The sequence below is a fragment of the Ascaphus truei genome, unplaced genomic scaffold, assembly GCF_040206685.1.
Source record: "Ascaphus truei isolate aAscTru1 unplaced genomic scaffold, aAscTru1.hap1 HAP1_SCAFFOLD_827, whole genome shotgun sequence".
Classification (NCBI taxonomy): Eukaryota; Metazoa; Chordata; class Amphibia; order Anura; family Ascaphidae; genus Ascaphus; species Ascaphus truei.
In genome coordinates this window covers 41,288-60,689 of record NW_027457164.1, presented here as the reverse complement: position 1 = coordinate 60,689, position 19,402 = coordinate 41,288, and the positions used below count along the sequence as shown (strand labels likewise).

General features: G+C 55.5%; 1 protein-coding gene across 1 annotated transcript in view; it reads right to left on the bottom strand.

Annotated features, from left to right (window-relative positions):
* Nucleotides 1-999: 999 nt before the first annotated feature.
* Nucleotides 1,000-19,402, bottom strand: part of LOC142486343 (uncharacterized) — a 39,290-nt gene continuing 20,887 nt past the window's right edge. The window contains exons 3-4 of the mRNA XM_075584969.1: nt 17,991-18,160; nt 1,000-2,551 (exon numbers count right to left, since the gene is read on the bottom strand). Coding sequence (XP_075441084.1) covers nt 1,397-2,551; nt 17,991-18,160 — 1,325 coding nt within the window. The 3' untranslated portion in view covers nt 1,000-1,396. The remainder of the gene's footprint in view (nt 2,552-17,990; nt 18,161-19,402) is intronic.

Below are 19,402 nucleotides of genomic sequence, written 5' to 3'. Positions count from 1 at the left end.
CAGCCCTAGCAGCGGTGCTGCCTCCTCCTGTGCATGTTGGATAGTGGGATATATGACCTGTAAGTCAGCCCTAGCAGCGGTGCTGCCTCCCCCCTGTGCATGTTGGATAGTGGGATATGTGACCTGTAAGTCAGCCCTAGCAGCGGTGCTGCCTCCCCCCTGTGCATGTTGGATAGTGAGATATCTGACCTGTAAGTCAGCCCTAGCAGCGGTGCTGCCTCCCCCCTGTGCATGTTGGATAGTGGGATATATGACCTGTAAGTCAGCCCTAGCAGCGGTGCTGCCTCCCCCCTGTGCATGTTGGATAGTGAGATATCTGACCTGTAAGTCAGCCCTAGCAGCGGTGCTGCCTCCCCCCTGTGCATGTTGGATAGTGGGATATCTGACCTGTAAGTCAGCCCTAGCAGCGGTGCTGCCTCCCCCCTGTGCATGTTGGATAGTGAGATATCTGACCTGTAAGTCAGCCCTAGCAGCGGTGCTGCCTCCCCCCTGTGCATGTTGGATAGTGGGATATCTGACCTGTAAGTCAGCCCTAGCAGCGGTGCTGCCTCCCCCCTGTGCATGTTGGATAGTGGGATATGTGACCTGTAAGTCAGCCCTAGCAGCGGTGCTGCCTCCCCCCTGTGCATGTTGGATAGTGGGATATCTGACCTGTAAGTCAGCCCTAGCAGCGGTGCTGCCTCCCCCCTGTGCATGTTGGATAGTGGGATATCTGACCTGTAAGTCAGCCCTAGCAGCGGTGCTGCCTCCCTCCTGTGCATGTTGGATAGTGAGATATCTGACCTGTAAGTCAGCCCTAGCAGCGGTGCTGCCTCCCCCCTGTGCATGTTGGATAGTGGGATATCTGACCTGTAAGTCAGCCCTAGCAGCGGTGCTGCCTCCCCCCTGTGCATGTTGGATAGTGGGATATGTGACCTGTAAGTCAGCCCTAGCAGCGGTGCTGCCTCCCCCCTGTGCATGTTGTCTGCTGTGGAGTGAAACATTGAGGACACAGTTTTGTGGATAGCATTTATAAACAAACAATACAATGTGACACTGACAGAGGAACACAGGCAGGGTGAGGACACGTTGGCATGCACCAAGGGGACAATTGCGTCTTTGTCCTAGTAATAGAAAGGCTTTTCTTGTTATGGGCTTGTCAGGTATAAACACAGCTAGTCCTACATCGTCTCGCGATGTCACCGCTCTTTAATGAGCCGTTATAGTAAGGCTGACCCGGGTAAGAATTGTTACATATCTCAAGAATGGGGAACACTTGTACCTTGGAGTACTGCAGCCCCCAGTCTCTGGGGGTCTCGGGCAGCCGCCAGTCTCTGGGGGTCTCGGGCAGCCCCCAGTCTCTGGGGGTCTCGGGCAGCCCCCAGTCTCTGGGGGTCTCGGAGATTGTGCAATATTGCTAATAAAGTTTCATTCTTGGGAATACCCAGGTGTCGGGGCTCGACCTATTTAACAGTGTTCGCCTGTATGATCCTCCGGAGGGAAGAGTGTGAAATGAGTCTTCCAGGTCCAGGGATTCTGAAGGGGGAAACATCGAGATGGGCAACTGGCCTCGGTGACCGTGCAGGTCCGAGTGTACAGCTACACAAGACCAGTCCTTATTGCTGTGCCATCCTTTGCCCCACAAATTCTCCATGCCGCCCGTGGGCACAGGGTCCCTTGTTAGAGCAGATATTGGGCTCCACAGCGCACCATGGTTGTGCTCATGGACACCCTTCCATCTAGAGGAGGTTGGTGGAAGTACCGCATGATGGAATATGGTCTCTGACCCAAAGCTTTGAGCCCGCTGCCTCTGCACAGTCTTTACATCCCTGAGCTCCAAAGATTCCACGTGTGAGGCATCTGCCACATCCTGAAAGCCCTCCCCAGGTGGGAAGCTGGGGTAATAGCTGGGGTAATTCTGAAGGCTGCCCTTTGAGTGCTCTCTTTGTGCACTTAGCTCCCTGTAACATGGCATAGCCTCCTGAGGGGATACGTTCAAGCAGTGACTTTGGTGAACAGAGATTTTGGAACCAGGTGACTTGTGAGTATTACAGCTCCAGATACTGCTGAGAACATCAAATGAAGTCTGGTTTTCTCCAGCCCTGTGCCTGTGCCCTGCCAGTGTGACCTGCCCTGGGAACATCTCTTGCAAAGGGTAGCTCTGGTAGTTGACGGGAGGCTTTCGCTCACTCAGCACCCACTGCTTTGGGCTGATAGTGTGCCTGGCATTATGCTGGTGACCATAGTGTGTACATGTTTGAGAAGTCTGACACTCATCGTGTGCCCTTTTCCATCCCAACCCAGGGCCACAATCAGCAGCAGAGAGATTGTCGGTTTGGTTTTGTCTCATTGCCTGGCGGAAAGCCTCCGTGGTCCTCTCTAACCTGCTCCTGGGGTCCCACACCAGCTCGGGGTGGTCCCTTAGTGATGAATGGTCCTCCCCTGCTGTAAGCCTCGGCCGGTGCTGATGTGAGCGCTGGTGCCGCTGGGGGCACCTAGCCAAGTTATATTCAGGTCCGCAAAGCTTGTTAAAGGGATCGGTGACCTCCCGCTGACCTTGTGGATTCTTGGCCTGTGTGGGAGACAGATCAGAAGGTGACACACCAGTGTATCCCATAACCAAAGCTGTAATACAGATAGGCCTGAACAGTGACCGTTCCCTACACAGGCATATACTTATAAAGCGCCCTTATCTAGGGGGCTCTACATTAGTCAAACCATGGTGGGGTTACATATGGAATATGTCATGTGATGGGCATACAATAATTGTTAACATGTCTTTGTGGTGGGCACATTATATATCATAGTGAAGCAAGTTTACCATTTAACATGGTTAAAGGTGGGTAGAACAGGAGGGAAAAGTTTGCCCTCGAACAGCCAAGTACAGGTTACAGAAGTATAGAGCCAGCAGACCCATTCAGAAACAGACATGGCTCCCTTTTGGGTTTGATCTCGGTCTGCTACCTACTATTTGGTGACTTGCAGTTTAAAGGTGCAGCTCCCCCCCAAAATTACCTATTGTGAAACGGAGTTCAATGTGATGTCTTATAAAGTAGATTGACAACCGTAATATTTTCTCTGGGTGTTTCCAACTGTAACTTGTATTAAACCTCATAAGAGTGGAATCTGGGATCCCAGCAGTCGGATTTATTTTTACCATATTCACAATGAATTAATTGTGTTTCTTCCCTTCTCTCCAGGTGTCAACGATGGTCACCAACATGTTTACAATATTTATGTCTCTCCCACCACCCCCATAAAGTGTTACTTCCCTGATTATTAGTTATTATCTCTCTCTGATTCACCGTCTAAATTGCTCTATATGAATCATCAGGGATCCCCTTGTTTCCTATCCAATGCGTTTCACAGTGAGTCACTGCTTCATCAGGGATCCCCTTGTTTTCTATCCAATGCGTTTCACAGTGAGTCACTGCTTCATCAGGGATCCCCTTGTTTTCTATCCAATGCGTTTCACAGTGAGTCACTGCTTCATCAGGGATCCCCTTGTTTTCTATCCAATGCGTTTCACAGTGAGTGACTGCTTCATCAGGGATCCCCTTGTTTCCTAACGCATTTCACAGTGAGTCACTGCTTCATCAGGGATCCCCTTGTTTCCCAACGCATTTCACAGTGAGTCACTGCTTCATCAGGGATCCCCTTGTTTCCTAACGCATTTCACAGTGAGTCACTGCTTCATCAGGGATCCCTTATGAAGCAGCCTAGCACACTATGAAATGCTCCGGATAGGACACAAAGAAGAGGTTTTCCATGAATGAGATGATCCTGGAAGTGAACTGTAAGTCACCGGTATGAGACAGACACTCAAGCCCCTCATCATTTCTCTCATAGCAACACACACACACACACACACACACCAGTACAAAGGGTACAAATGCAGTGCTGACCTGGGGTAACCTCAGTGTGAGCGCTCAGTACAAGGTGTACAGATGCAGTGCTGACCTGGGGTAACCTCAGTGTGAGCGCTCAGTACAAGGGGTACAGATGCAGTGCTGACCTGGGGTAACCTCAATGTGAGCGCTCAGTACAAGGTGTACTTAGTAGATCAATAGGAAATATAGTGGAAGCCACTGCAGGGGGATTAAAGTTCACACAGTGGCTCCCAAGCCTAAAGTGGTGTGTGTAGGCTCCACATGTATGTGTGTGGCAGAAGCCATAGAGCTGAACTGTGGTCCCTATTCACATTGCTGCAGTGTCACTTGTGTGGCAAACAGAAAAAAGCCCCAACCACAAATTGCATATGAGGCCAAGGTCAGACATGCACTGTCATACAAAAATCAATATTCCAACATGCTAAGTGCAAAAATATAAATATAAATGTTAAAATCACGATGTGGAAGGCTGTTGGTCACTCGTGGACCTAGTATCAAATCAGTGGCTGTTTCCGTGGCCCCGGCACGTGGCCAATATAAACTGCCCTGGCATAAAGCTGTGGCAGAAGCGTCACAAGACCATTGCAATGGATACATAATATGTAGCCTGGGTGTGGCTTCTAATGACATTACTGATAAATGGGGCATTAACCACCTAAAAGGCAAAACATGATAATCTTTAATGCAAAACCTGCTCAATGTCCAAGAGCCTTAGTGTCCAGTCCATAATCCAATCCTTATCCGAAACGGGTATGTCCTGGTGGTTTGCCCATGGAAAATCCCTATGTGCAGAATAGGCGCCCTGTTGGTGAAAAACCTAGTAAACAGAGTGAAATAATGCTACTATAATAAGCAAAGTTACCCATTGCAGCAGGGAAACCAGCGATGTGCGAGTCCTCAGGCCTCAGGAATCCCGGCTCAGGACTCCTCAGTGGGGCTCAGGACTCCTCAGTGGGGCTCAGGACTCCTCAGTGGGGCTCAGGACTCCTCAGTGGGGCTCAGGACTCCTCAGTGGGGCTCAGGACTCCTCAGTGGGGCTCAGGACTCCTCAGTGGGGCTCAGGACTCCTCAGTGGGGCTCAGGACTCCTCAGTGGGGCTCAGGACTCCTCAGTGGGGCTCAGGACTCCTCAGTGGGGCTCAGGACTCCTCAGTGGGGCTCAGGACTCCTCAGTGGGGCTCAGGACTCCTCAGTGGGGCTCAGGACTCCTCAGGATTCCTCAGGACTCGCACATCGCTGGTTTCCCTGCTGCAATGGGTAACTTTGCTTATTATAGTAGCATTATTTCACTCTGTTTACTAGGTTTTTCACCAACAGGGCGCCTATTCTGCATACCAAGGCAAGAGCGCTAGCTGAATCAATTATCATTATATTAATATATATATATTAATATATAATCAAAAAATAAATAGATGATACCGTTCTGTGGCTAACGAAATGCTTTTATTTGTGCGAGCTTTCGAGATACACTGATCTCTTCTTCCGGCGATGTTACAATGAATGAAGCAAGGAATTATTGAAGCTCGGCTAACACGGTACTGATACCTCTACATATTAATATATATATATATATATATATATAAATATATATATATATATATATATATATATATATATATATATATATATATATATATATATATATATATATATATATATATATATATATATATATATATATATATATATATATATATATATAGTTAGAATATCCTCAATATATTAATACTTTATTATATATTTTTTCAATATTGCAATTACTCAGCACCCATTGTATTTTTAATGGGTATAAGGATTTTGCACTCTGTCTCTGATTTGTTTACCTGTTGCTTGGTAACTGCATTCCCAGCATGCATTGCGTCTGCGAGATTGTCACGCATTTTCCCTTAAAATAAAAGTGTTTGCCCTGAGGAAGGTCTTTGGGGTGGAAACGTTGTGCATCTAACTCACTGACTGTGACAAGGCCTTAACCGGTCTAAATAGGAAGCCTGTATATGGCCGAGGAATCCAGCAGGGAGCTGGTTAATTGCAACTAGAGACAATTAACCAGTCTCCACCTGGCTCATCAGACAGGTAGAAAAGCTCCTGCTTAATCTGCAGGGGATCTCTCTAGCACTAAGGAGGTGTGTGCTGCCAGAGAGATCCCAGGGAACCAGCCCCTCTACTCCAGGAGGTGTGTGCTGCCAGAGATCCCAGGGAACCAGCCCCTCTACTCCAGGAGGTGTGTGCTGCCAGAGAGATCCCAGGGAACCAGCCCCTCTACTCCAGGAGGTGTGTGCTGCCAGAGAGATCCCAGGGAACCAGCCCCTCTACTCCAGGAGGTGTGTGCTGCCAGAGAGATCCCAGGGAACCAGCCCCTCTATTCCAGGAGGTGTGTGCTGCCAGAGAGATCCCAGGGAACCAGCCCCTCTACTCCAGGAGGTGTGTGCTGCCAGAGAGATCCCAGGGAACCAGCCCCTCTACTCCAGGAGGTGTGTGCTGCCAGAGAGATCCCAGGGAACCAGCCCCTCTACTCCAGGAGGTGTGTGCTGCCAGAGAGATCCCAGGGAACCAGCCCCTCTATTCCAGGAGGTGTGTGCTGCCAGAGAGATCCCAGGGAACCAGCCCCTCTATTCCAGGAGGTGTGTGCTGCCAGAGAGATCCCAGGGAACCAGCCCCTCTATTCCAGGAGGTGTGTGCTGCCAGAGAGATCCCAGGGAACCAGCCACTCTACTCCAGGAGGTGTGTGCTGCCAGAGAGATCCCAGGGAACCAGCCCCTCTACTCCAGGAGGTGTGTGCTGCCAGAGAGATCCCAGGGAACCAGCCCCTCTATTCCAGGAGGTGTGTGCTGCCAGAGAGATCCCAGGGAACCAGCCCCTCTATTCCAGGAGGTGTGTGCTGCCAGAGAGATCCCAGGGAACCAGCCCCTCTATTCCAGGAGGTGTGTGCTGCCAGAGAGATCCCAGGGAACCAGCCCCTCTACTCCAGGAGGTGTGTGCTGCCAGAGAGAGATCCCAGGGAACCAGCCCCTCTATTCCAGGAGGTGTGTGCTGCCAGAGAGATCCCAGGGAACCAGCCCCTCTATTCTAGGAGGTGTGTGCTGCCAGAGAGATCCCAGGGAACCAGCCCCTCTACTCCAGGAGGTGTGTGCTGCCAGAGAGATCCCAGGGAACCAGCCCCTCTACTCCAGGAGGTGTGTGCTGCCAGAGAGATCCCAGGGAACCAGCCCCTCTATTCCAGGAGGTGTGTGCTGCCAGAGAGATCCCAGGGAACCAGCCCCTCTACTCCAGGAGGTGTGTGCTGCCAGAGAGATCCCAGGGAACCAGCCCCTCTACTCCAGGAGGTGTGTGCTGCCAGAGAGATCCCAGGGAACCAGCCCCTCTATTCCAGGAGGTGTGTGCTGCCAGAGAGATCCCAGGGAACCAGCCCCTCTACTCCAGGAGGTGTGTGCTGCCAGAGAGATCCCAGGGAACCAGCCCCTCTATTCCAGGAGGTGTGTGCTGCCAGAGAGATCCCAGGGAACCAGCCCCTCTACTCCAGGAGGTGTGTGCTGCCAGAGAGATCCCAGGGAACCAGCCCCTCTACTCCAGGAGGTGTGTGCTGCCAGAGAGAGATCCCAGGGAAGCAGCCCCTCTACTCCAGGAGGTGTGTGCTGCCAGAGAGATCCCAGGGAACCAGCCCCTCTACTCCAGGAGGTGTGTGCTGCCAGAGAGATCCCAGGGAACCAGCCCCTCTATTCCAGGAGGTGTGTGCTGCCAGAGAGATCCCAGGGAACCAGCCCCTCTACTCCAGGAGGTGTGTGCTGCCAGAGAGATCCCAGGGAACCAGCCCCTCTATTCCAGGAGGTGTGTGCTGCCAGAGAGATCCCAGGGAACCAGCCCCTCTACTCCAGGAGGTGTGTGCTGCCAGAGAGATCCCAGGGAACCAGCCCCTCTATTCCAGGAGGTGTGTGCTGCCAGAGAGAGATCCCAGGGAACCAGCCCCTCTATTCCAGGAGGTGTGTGCTGCCAGAGAGATCCCAGGGAACCAGCCCCTCTATTCCAGGAGGTGTGTGCTGCCAGAGAGATCCCAGGGAACCAGCCCCTCTACTCCAGGAGGTGTGTGCTGCCAGAGAGATCCCAGGGAACCAGCCCCTCTACTCCAGGAGGTGTGTGCTGCCAGAGAGATCCCAGGGAACCAGCCACTCTACTCCAGGAGGTGTGTGCTGCCAGAGAGATCCCAGGGAACCAGCCCCTCTATTCCAGGAGGTGTGTGCTGCCAGAGAGATCCCAGGGAACCAGCCCCTCTACTCCAGGAGGTGTGTGCTGCCAGAGAGATCCCAGGGAACCAGCCCCTCTATTCCAGGAGGTGTGTGCTGCCAGAGAGATCCCAGGGAACCAGCCCCTCTACTCCAGGAGGTGTGTGCTGCCAGAGAGATCCCAGGGAACCAGCCCCTCTATTCCAGGAGGTGTGTGCTGCCAGATAGATCCCAGGGAACCAGCCCCTCTACTCCAGGAGGTGTGTGCTGCCAGAGAGATCCCAGGGAACCAGCCCCTCTACTCCAGGAGGTGTGTGCTGCCAGAGAGATCCCAGGGAACCAGCCCCTCTACTCCAGGAGGTGTGTGCTGCCAGAGAGATCCCAGGGAACCAGCCCCTCTACTCCAGGAGGTGTGTGCTGCCAGAGAGATCCCAGGGAACCAGCCCCTCTATTCCAGGAGGTGTGTGCTGCCAGAGAGATCCCAGGGAACCAGCCCCTCTACTCCAGGAGGTGTGTGCTGCCAGAGAGATCCCAGGGAACCAGCCCCTCTACTCCAGGAGGTGTGTGCTGCCAGAGAGATCCCAGGGAACCAGCCCCTCTACTCCAGGAGGTGTGTGCTGCCAGAGAGATCCCAGGGAACCAGCCCCTCTATTCCAGGAGGTGTGTGCTGCCAGAGAGATCCCAGGGAACCAGCCCCTCTATTCCAGGAGGTGTGTGCTGCCAGAGAGATCCCAGGGAACCAGCCCCTCTACTCCAGGAGGTGTGTGCTGCCAGAGAGATCCCAGGGAAGCAGCCCCTCTACTCCAGGAGGTGTGTGCTGCCAGAGAGATCCCAGGGAACCAGCCCCTCTACTCCAGGAGGTGTGTGCTGCCAGAGAGATCCCAGGGAACCAGCCCCTCTACTCCAGGAGGTGTGTGCTGCCAGAGAGATCCCAGGGAACCAGCCCCTCTATTCCAGGAGGTGTGTGCTGCCAGAGAGATCCCAGGGAACCAGCCCCTCTACTCCAGGAGGTGTGTGCTGCCAGAGAGATCCCAGGGAACCAGCCCCTCTACTCCAGGAGGTGTGTGCTGCCAGAGAGATCCCAGGGAACCAGCCCCTCTACTCCAGGAGGTGTGTGCTGCCAGAGAGATCCCAGGGAACCAGCCCCTCTACTCCAGGAGGTGTGTGCTGCCAGAGAGATCCCAGGGAACCAGCCCCTCTATTCCAGGAGGTGTGTGCTGCCAGAGAGATCCCAGGGAACCAGCCCCTCTATTCCAGGAGGTGTGTGCTGCCAGAGAGATCCCAGGGAACCAGCCCCTCTACTCCAGGAGGTGTGTGCTGCCAGAGAGATCCCAGGGAAGCAGCCCCTCTACTCCAGGAGGTGTGTGCTGCCAGAGAGATCCCAGGGAACCAGCCCCTCTACTCCAGGAGGTGTGTGCTGCCAGAGAGATCCCAGGGAACCAGCCCCTCTACTCCAGGAGGTGTGTGCTGCCAGAGAGATCCCAGGGAACCAGCCCCTCTATTCCAGGAGGTGTGTGCTGCCAGAGAGATCCCAGGGAACCAGCCCCTCTACTCCAGGAGGTGTGTGCTGCCAGAGAGATCCCAGGGAACCAGCCCCTCTACTCCAGGAGGTGTGTGCTGCCAGAGAGATCCCAGGGAACCAGCCCCTCTACTCCAGGAGGTGTGTGCTGCCAGAGAGATCCCAGGGAACCAGCCCCTCTATTCCAGGAGGTGTGTGCTGCCAGAGAGAGATCCCAGGGAAGCAGCCCCTCTACTCCAGGAGGTGTGTGCTGCCAGAGAGATCCCAGGGAACCAGCCCCTCTACTCCAGGAGGTGTGTGCTGCCAGAGAGATCCCAGGGAACCAGCCCCTCTATTCCAGGAGGTGTGTGCTGCCAGAGAGATCCCAGGGAACCAGCCCCTCTATTCCAGGAGGTGTGTGCTGCCAGAGAGATCCCAGGGAACCAGCCCCTCTATTCCAGGAGGTGTGTGCTGCCAGAGAGATCCCAGGGAACCAGCCCCTCTATTCCAGGAGGTGTGTGCTGCCAGAGAGATCCCAGGGAACCAGCCCCTCTACTCCAGGAGGTGTGTGCTGCCAGAGAGATCCCAGGGAACCAGCCCCTCTATTCCAGGAGGTGTGTGCTGCCAGAGAGATCCCAGGGAACCAGCCCCTCTATTCCAGGAGGTGTGTGCTGCCAGAGAGATCCCAGGGAACCAGCCCCTCTATTCCAGGAGGTGTGTGCTGCCAGAGAGATCCCAGGGAACCAGCCCCTCTATTCCAGGAGGTGTGTGCTGCCAGAGAGATCCCAGGGAACCAGCCCCTCTATTCCAGGAGGTGTGTGCTGCCAGAGAGATCCCAGGGAACCAGCCCCTCTACTCCAGGAGGTGTGTGCTGCCAGAGAGATCCCAGGGAACCAGCCCCTCTATTCCAGGACACAGCAGTCTCTGGATTCCGCTAGAGAGTGCCACCCCACCCACGGACACCAACCCAGACTGAGGGAACGAGCCCCTGATAACAGGTACCTCTTTGGACTTTGGGTCAGAGTCTGGTAAGAGGCCGACCCACCCAGCCCCAAGAGAGGGACGGGGGATGCGAGTCAGCCCTTACAGGGGGATAGGTGGGTAAGGGGCGTATCCTCCCAGCCCTGCAGATAGGGGCTGGGAGAGTGAGTTATCCCTTACACAGGGATAGGTGGGTAAGGGGCGTATCCCCCCAGCCCTGCAGATAGGGACCGGGGAGGTGAGTTACCCCTTACACAGGGATAGGTGGGTAAGGGGCGTATCCCCCCAGCCCTGCAGATAGGGACCGGGGAGGTCAGTTACCCCTTACACAGGGATAGGTGGGTAAGGGGCGTATCCTCCCAGCCCTGCAGATAGGGACTGGGAGAGTGAGTTATCCCTTACATAGGGATATGTGGGTAAGGGGTGTATCCTCCCAGCCCTGCAGATAGGGACTGGGAGAGTGAGTTACCCCTTACACAGGGGTAGGTGGGTAAGAGGCGTATCCTCCCAGCCCTGCAGATAGGGACTGGGAGAGTGAGTTATCCCTTACACAGGGATAGGTGGGTAAGAGGCGTATCCTCCCAGCCCTGCAGATAGGGACTGGGGGAAGCGAGTTATCCCTCAACAAGGGATAGGTGGGTAAGGGGCGTATCCTCCCAGCCCTGCAGATAGGGACGGGGATAGTGAGTTACCCCTTACACAGGGATAGGTGGGTAAGGGGCGTATCCCCCCAGCACTGCAGATAGGGACAGGGGGAGTGAGTTACCCCTTACACAGGGATAGGTGGGTAAGGGGCGTATCCCCCCAGCCCTGCAGATAGGGACTGGGAAGGTGAGTTATCCCTTACACAGGGGTAGGTGGGTAAGAGGCGTATCCCCCCAGCCCTGCAGATAGGGACTAGGAGAGTGAGTTATCCCTTAACAAGGGATAGGTGGGTAAGGGGCGTATCCTCCCAGCCCTGCAGATAGGGACTGGGGGAAGCGAGTTATCCCTCAACAAGGGATAGGTGGGTAAGGGGCGTATCCTCCCAGCCCTGCAGATAGGGATGGGGATAGTGAGTTACCCCTTACACAGGGATAGGTGGGTAAGGGGCGTATCCCCCCAGCACTGCAGATAGGGACAGGGGGAGTGAGTTACCCCTTACACAGGGATAGGTGGGTAAGGGGCGTATCCCCCCAGCCCTGCAGATAGGGACTGGGAAGGTGAGTTATCCCTTACACAGGGGTAGGTGGGTAAGAGGCGTATCCCCCCAGCCCTGCAGATAGGGACTAGGAGAGTGAGTTATCCCTTACACAGGGATAGGTGGGTAAGGGGCGTATCCTCCCAGCCCTGCAGATAGGGACAGGGGGAGTGAGTTACCCCTTACACAGGGATAGATGGGTAAGGGGTGTATCCTCCCATCCCTGCAGATAGGGACTGGGAGAGTGAGTTATCCCTTACACAGGGAAAGGTGGGTAAGGGGCGTATCCTCCCTGCCCTGCAGATAGGGACTGGGAGAGTGAGTTACCCCTTACACAGGGAAAGGTGGGTAAGGGGCGTATCCTCCCTGCCCTGCAGATAGGGACTGGGAGAGCGAGTTACCCCTTACACAGGGATAGGTGGGTAAGAGGCGTATCCTCCCAGCCCCGCAGATAGGGACGGGGGGAGTGAGTTATCCCTTACACATGGATAGGTGGGTAAGGGGTACATTCCCCCAGCCCTGGAGATAGGGACTGGGAGAGTGAGTTACCCCTTACACAGGGATAGGTGGGTAAGAGGCGTATCCTCCCAGCTCCGCAGATAGGGACGGGGGGAGTGAGTTACCCCTTACACAGGGATAGGTGGGTAAGAGGCGTATCCTCCCAGCCCTGCAGATAGGGACTGGGAGAGTGAGTTATCGCTTACACAGGGATGGGTGGGTAAGGGGCGTATCCTCCCAGCCCTGCAGATAGGGACTGGGGGAGTGAGTTATCCCTTACACAGGGATAAGTGGGTAAGGGGCGTATCCTCCCAGCCCTGCAGATAGGGACTGGGAGAGTGAGTTATCCCTTACACAGGGATAGGTGGGTAAGAGGCGTATCCTCCCAGCCCTGCAGATAGGGACCTGGGACGTGAGTTATCCCTTACACAGGGATAGGTGGGTAAGGGGTGTATCCCCCCAGCCCTGCAGATAGGGACGGGGAGAGTGAGTTATCCCTTACACAGGGATAGGTGGGTAAGGGGCGTATCCCCCCAGCCCTGCAGATAGGGACTGGGGGAGTGAGTTACCCCTTACACAGGGATAGGTGGGTAAGGGGTGTATCCCCCCAGCCCTGCAGATAGGGACCGGGGACGTGAGTTATCCCTTACACAGGGATAGGTGGGTAAGAGGCGTATCCTCCCAGCCCTGCAGATAGGGACTGGGAGAGTGAGTTATCCCTTACACAGGGATAGGTGGGTAAGGGGCGTATCCTCCCAGCCCTGCAGATAGGGACTGGGAGAGTGAGTTATCCCTTACACAGGGATAGGTGGGTAAGGGGCGTATCCTCCCAGCCCTGCAGATAGGGACCTGGGACGTGAGTTATCCCTTACACAGGGATAGGTGGGTAAGGGACGTATCCTCCCAGCCCTGCAGATAGGGACGGGGGGAGTGAGTTATCCCTTACACAGGGATAGGTGGGAAAGGGGCGTATCCCCCCAGCCCTGCAGATAGGAACGAGGGATGTGAGTTACCCCTTACACAGGGATAGCTGGGTAAGGGGCGTATCCTCCCAGCCCTGCAGATAGGGAGGGGGAAGTGAGTTACCCCTTACACAGGGATAGGTGGGAAAGGGGCGTATCCTCCCAGCCCTGCAGATAGGGACCGGGGACGTGAGTTACCCCTTACACAGGGATAGGTGGGTAAGAGGCGTATCCTCCCAGCCCTGCAGATAGGGACCGGGGACGTGAGTTACCCCTTACACAGGGATAGGTGGGTAAGGGGCGTATCCTCCCAGCCCTGCAGATAGGGACGGGGGAGTGAGTTACCCCTTACACAGGGATAGGTGGGTAAGGGGCGTATCCTCCCAGCCCTGCAGATAGGGACTGGGAGAGTGAGTTACCCCTTACACAGGGATAGGTGGGTAAGGGGCGTATCCTCCCAGCCCTGCAGATAGGGACTGGGAGAGTGAGTTATCCCTTACACAGGGATAGGTGGGTAAGGGGCGTATCCCCCCAGCCCTGCAGATAGGGACTGGGGAGTGAGTTATCCCTTACACAGGGATAGGTGGGTAAGGGGCGTATCCCCCCAGCCCTGCAGATAGGGACTGGGAGTGTGAGTTATCCCTTACACAGGGATAGGTGGGTAAGGGGCGTATCCTCCCAGCCCTGCAGATAGGGACAGGGAGAGTGAGTTACCCCTTACACAGGGATAGGTGGGTAAGGGACGTATCCTCCCAGCCCTGCAGATAGGGACTGTGAGAGTGAGTTACCCCTTACACAGGGATAGGTGGGTAAGGGGCGTATCCTCCCAGCCCTGCAGATAGGGACGGGGGAGTGAGTTACCCCTTACACAGGGATAGGTGGGTAAGGGGCGTATCCCCCCAGCCCTGCAGATAGGGACAGGGAGAGTGAGTTATCCCTTACACAGGGATAGGTGGGTAAGAGGCGTATCCTCCCAGCCCTGCAGATAGGGACTGGGGGAAGTGAGTTATCCCTTACACAGGGATAGGTGGGTAAGGGGCGTATCCCCCCAGCCCTGCAGATAGGGACAGGGAGAGTGAGTTATCCCTTACACAGGGATAGGTGGGTAAGGGGCGTATCCCCCCAGCCCTGCAGATAGGGACCGGGGACGTGAGTTACCCCTTACACAGGGATAGGTGGGTAAGAGGCGTATCCTCCCAGCTCCGCAGATAGGGACTGGGGGAGTGAGTTACCCCTTACACAGGGATAGGTGGGTAAGGGGCGTATCCTCCCAGCCCTGCAGATAGGGACTGGGAGAGTGAGTTACCCCTTACACAGGGATAGGTGGGTAAGGGGCGTATCCTCCCAGCCCTGCAGATAGGGACAGGGAGAGTGAGTTACCCCTTACACAGGGATAGGTGGGTAAGGGGCGTATCCTCCCAGCCCTGCAGATAGGGACCTGGGACGTGAGTTACCCCTTACACAGGGATAGGTGGGTAAGGGGTGTATCCTCCCAGCCCTGCAGATAGGGGCTGGGAGAGTGAGTTATCCCTTACACAGGGATAGGTGGGTAAGGGGCGTATCCTCCCAGCCCTGCAGATAGGGACCTGGGACGTGAGTTATCTCTTACACAGGGGTAGGTGGGTAAGGGGCGTATCCTCCCAGACCTGCAGATAGGGACTGGGGGAATGAGTTACCCCTTACACAGGGATAGGTGGGTAAGAGGCGTATCCTCCCAGCCCTGCAGATAGGGACCGGGGACGTGAGTTATCCCTTACACAGGGATAGGTGGGTAAGGGGCGTATCCCCCCAGCCCTGCAGATAGGGACGGGGAGAGTGAGTTACCCCTTACACAGGGATAGGTGGGTAAGAGGCGTATCCTCCCAGCCCTGCAGATAGGGACGGGGAGAGTGAGTTATCCCTTACACAGGGATAGGTGGGTAAGGGGCGTATCCCCCCAGCCCTGCAGATAGGGACGGGGAGAGTGAGTTATCCCTTACACAGGGATAGGTGGGTAAGGGGCGTATCCTCCCAGCCCTGCAGATAGGGACTGGGGGAGTGAGTTACCCCTTACACAGGGATAGGTGGGTAAGGGGTGTATCCCCCCAGCCCTGCAGATAGGGACCGGGGACGTGAGTTATCCCTTACAAGGGGACAGGCCGTTCTGCTAATTTGTATCCTGCCTTAAAGATGTGTTGTTTGAAGATACGGGCTAAATAAAAGCCAATGTTTGTTTCCCCCAAATCTGTGTCCCCCTGGTTATACCTCTGCACTCGTCTCCTACAGTGACCAGTAACCATTTCCTTCCCTCACGTGTGCCCCGTGCTGGTTACGAGAGGACCCTGGACGGGGCGGTGCTTAGGGAGCTTTCCCCCCGAGCCAAGAATGTAACTGACAGCTGGAGGTGCACAGGTCGCTTACAGGAGGCCCGCTCAGGTGTTACTGTACTACAGCTGGAGGTGCACAGGGTGCTTACAGGAGGCCCGCTCAGGTGTTACTGTACTACAGCTGGAGGTGCACAGGGCGCTTACAGGAGGCCCGCTCAGGTGTTACTGTACTACAGCTGGAGGTGCACAGGGTGCTTACAGGAGGCCCGCTCAGGTGTTACTGTACTACAGCTGGAGGTGCACAGGGTGCTTACAGGAGGCCCGCTCAGGTGTTACTATACTACAGCTGGAGGTGCACAGGTCGCTTACAGGAGGCCCGCTCAGGTGTTACTATACTACAGCTGGAGGTGCACAGGTCGCTTACAGGAGGCCCGCTCAGGTGTTACTATACTACAGCTGGAGGTGCACAGGGTGCTTACAGGAGGCCCGCTCAGGTGTTACTATACTACAGCTGGAGGTGCACAGGTCGCTTACAGGAGGCCCGCTCAGGTGTTACTATACTACAGCTGGAGGTGCACAGGGTGCTTACAGGAGGCCCGCTCAGGTGTTACTATACTACAGCTGGAGGTGCACAGGGTGCTTACAGGAGGCCCGCTCAGGTGTTACTGTACTACAGCTGGAGGTGCACAGGGTGCTTACAGGAGGCCCGCTCAGGTGTTACTGTACTACAGCTGAAGGTGCACAGGGTGCTTACAGGAGGCCCGCTCAGGTGTTACTGTACTACAGCTGGAGGTGCACAGGGTGCTTACAGGAGGCCCGCTCAGGTGTTACTGTACTACAGCTGGAGGTGCACAGGTCGCTTACAGGAGGCCCGCTCAGGTGTTACTATACTACAGCTGGAGGTGCACAGGGTGCTTACAGGAGGCCCGCTCAGGTGTTACTATACTACAGCTGGAGGTGCACAGGGTGCTTACAGGAGGCCCGCTCAGGTGTTACTGTACTACAGCTGGAGGTGCACAGGGCGCTTACAGGAGGCCCGCTCAGGTGTTACTGTACTACAGCTGGAGGTGCACAGGGTGCTTACAGGAGGCCCGCTCAGGTGTTACTATACTACAGCTGGAGGTGCACAGGGTGCTTACAGGAGGCAGCTCAGGTGTTACTGTACTACAGCTGGAGGTGCACAGGGTGCTTACAGGAGGCCCGCTCAGGTGTTACTATACTACAGCTGGAGGTGCACAGGGTGCTTACAGGAGGCCCGCTCAGGTGTTACTGTACTACAGCTGGAGGTGCACAGGGCGCTTACAGGAGGCCCGCTCAGGTGTTACTGTACTACAGCTGGAGGTGCACAGGGCGCTTACAGGAGGCCCGCTCAGGTGTTACTATACTACAGCTGGAGGTGCACAGGGCGCTTACAGGAGGCCCGCTCAGGTGTTACTGTACTACAGCTGGAGGTGCACAGGGTGCTTACAGGAGGCCCGCTCAGGTGTTACTATACTACAGCTGGAGGTGCACAGGGTGCTTACAGGAGGCCGCTCAGGTGTTACTATACTACAGCTGGAGGTGCACAGGGTGCTTACAGGAGGCCCGCTCAGGTGTTACTATACTACAGCTGGAGGTGCACAGGGTGCTTACAGGAGGCCCGCCCAGGTGTTACTATACTACAGCTGGAGGTGCACAGGGTGCTTACAGGAGGCCCGCTCAGGTGTTACTGTACTACAGCTGGAGGTGCACAGGGTGCTTACAGGAGGCCCGCTCAGGTGTTACTGTACTACAGCTGGAGGTGCACAGGGTGCTTACAGGAGGCCGCTCAGGTGTTACTGTACTACAGCTGGAGGTGCACAGGGCGCTTACAGGAGGCCCGCTCAGGTGTTACTATACTACAGCTGGAGGTGCACAGGGCGCTTACAGGAGGCCCGCTCAGGTGTTACTGTACTACAGCTGGAGGTGCACAGGGCGCTTACAGGAGGCCCGCTCAGGTGTTACTATACTACAGCTGGAGGTGCACAGGGTGCTTACAGGAGGCCCGCTCAGGTGTTACTATACTACAGCTGGAGGTGCACAGGTCGCTTACAGGAGGCCCGCTCAGGTGTTACTATACTACAGCTGGAGGTGCACAGGGCGCTTACAGGAGGCCGCTCAGGTGTTACTGTACTACAGCTGGAGGTGCACAGGGCGCTTACAGGAGGCCCGCTCAGGTGTTACTATACTACAGCTGGAGGTGCACAGGGTGCTTACAGGAGGCCGCTCAGGTGTTACTATACTACAGCTGGAGGTGCACAGGGTGCTTACAGGAGTCCCGCTCAGGTGTTACTATACTACAGCTGGAGGTGCACAGGGTGCTTACAGGAGGCCCGCTCAGGTGTTACTATACTACAGCTGGAGGTGCACAGGGCGCTTACAGGAGGCCCGCTCAGGTGTTACTGTACTACAGCTGGTTTCTGGCCTCTACTTTGGAGGAGGAAGAAGTGCAGGAAACTCACACTCTTGATGCCCGTGTGGACGGGACGGGCTTCGGGGCTGGACAGGAACTGAAGTGGAAATCGTTGCTTCAGGTTTCTCTCTCTCTCTGACCTATGCCCAGTTTTCCTGCTGCCTGTTCCCTCAATGTTCGAGTGTCGCTGGTCCATATCCTCACAGGCGTCAGCACCAACTGCAATAACAGGAAACACGAATCCCATGAAATACGCGGGCTCCGTATCTGTAATAATCAGAGAGACAGCGCCAGGACCAGGAAACCTGGACCCCCGGGACTTTGCATGCGGACTAAGGGGGTGCGCACCTGGGGGTTATTTCTCATTTTTATTAAACACATTCATTTTATGAGTCATTAAAATGTATCTGACAAGCAAGTCACAGCACTTGCATTTCTTAATGACAAACTGTAGAGGGCAGCACTTCCAAATGAAAACACAGGCATATCTCCAACACCGTGAACCCCATGAACCCCAGAGCCGAGACCTTGCCTGTATACTACGGGGACACTGGCGGTTTCTCGGCGCGAGGCCGCCGATTGGGTGGTCTCGGCGCGAGGCCGCTGATTGGGCTTTGCAGGGAAGTATGTGATTAGTCGGCGCTATGCTGGAGGCCTTCTGGAAATTCCATAGTGGGAGAGCATAGGCCGAAGAGAGGTGAGGGGGAAAGGGAGGAGAGAGAAGTGAGGGTGTGAGAGAGGGAGGGGGGAGAGGCAAGGGTGTGAGAGAGGGAGGGGCAAGGGTGTGAGAGAGGTGAGGGTGGAAGGTGAGGAGAGGGAAGTGAGGGTGTGAGAGTGTGGGGGACGGGAGGGTGAGGGAAGTGAGAGTGTGAGAGGGAGAGGTGAGGGTGAGAGGTGTAAAGGGTATGGGGGACAGATGAGGGTGTGAGAGAGGGAGGGAGGAGAGGGTGTGAGAGAGGAGAGGGAGGAGAGGGAGGGAGGAGAGGGTGTGTGGAGAGAGGGAGGGAAGTGAGGGTGTGTGGAGAGAGGGAGGGAAGTGAGGGTGTGTGGAGAGAGGGAGGGAAGTGAGGGTGTGTGGAGAGAGGGAGGGAAGTGAGGGTGTGTGGAGAGAGGGAGGGAAGTGAGGGTGTGTGGAGAGAGGGAGGGAAGTGAGGGTGTGTGGAGAGAGGGAGGTAAGTGAGGGTGTGTGGAGAGAGGGAGGTAAGTGAGGGTGTGTGGAGAGAGGGAGGGAAGTGAGGGTGTGAGAGAGGGAGGGAAGTGAGGGTGTGAGAGAGGGAGGGAGGAGAGGGTGTGAGAGAGGGAGGGAAGTGAGGGTGTGAGAGAGGGAGGGAGGAGAGGGTGTGAGAGAGGGAGGGAAGTGAGGGTGTGAGAGAGGGAGGGAAGTGAGGGTGTGAGAGAGGGAGGGAAGTGAGGGTGTGAGAGAGGGAGGGAAGTGAGGGTGTGAGAGAGGGAGGGAAGTGA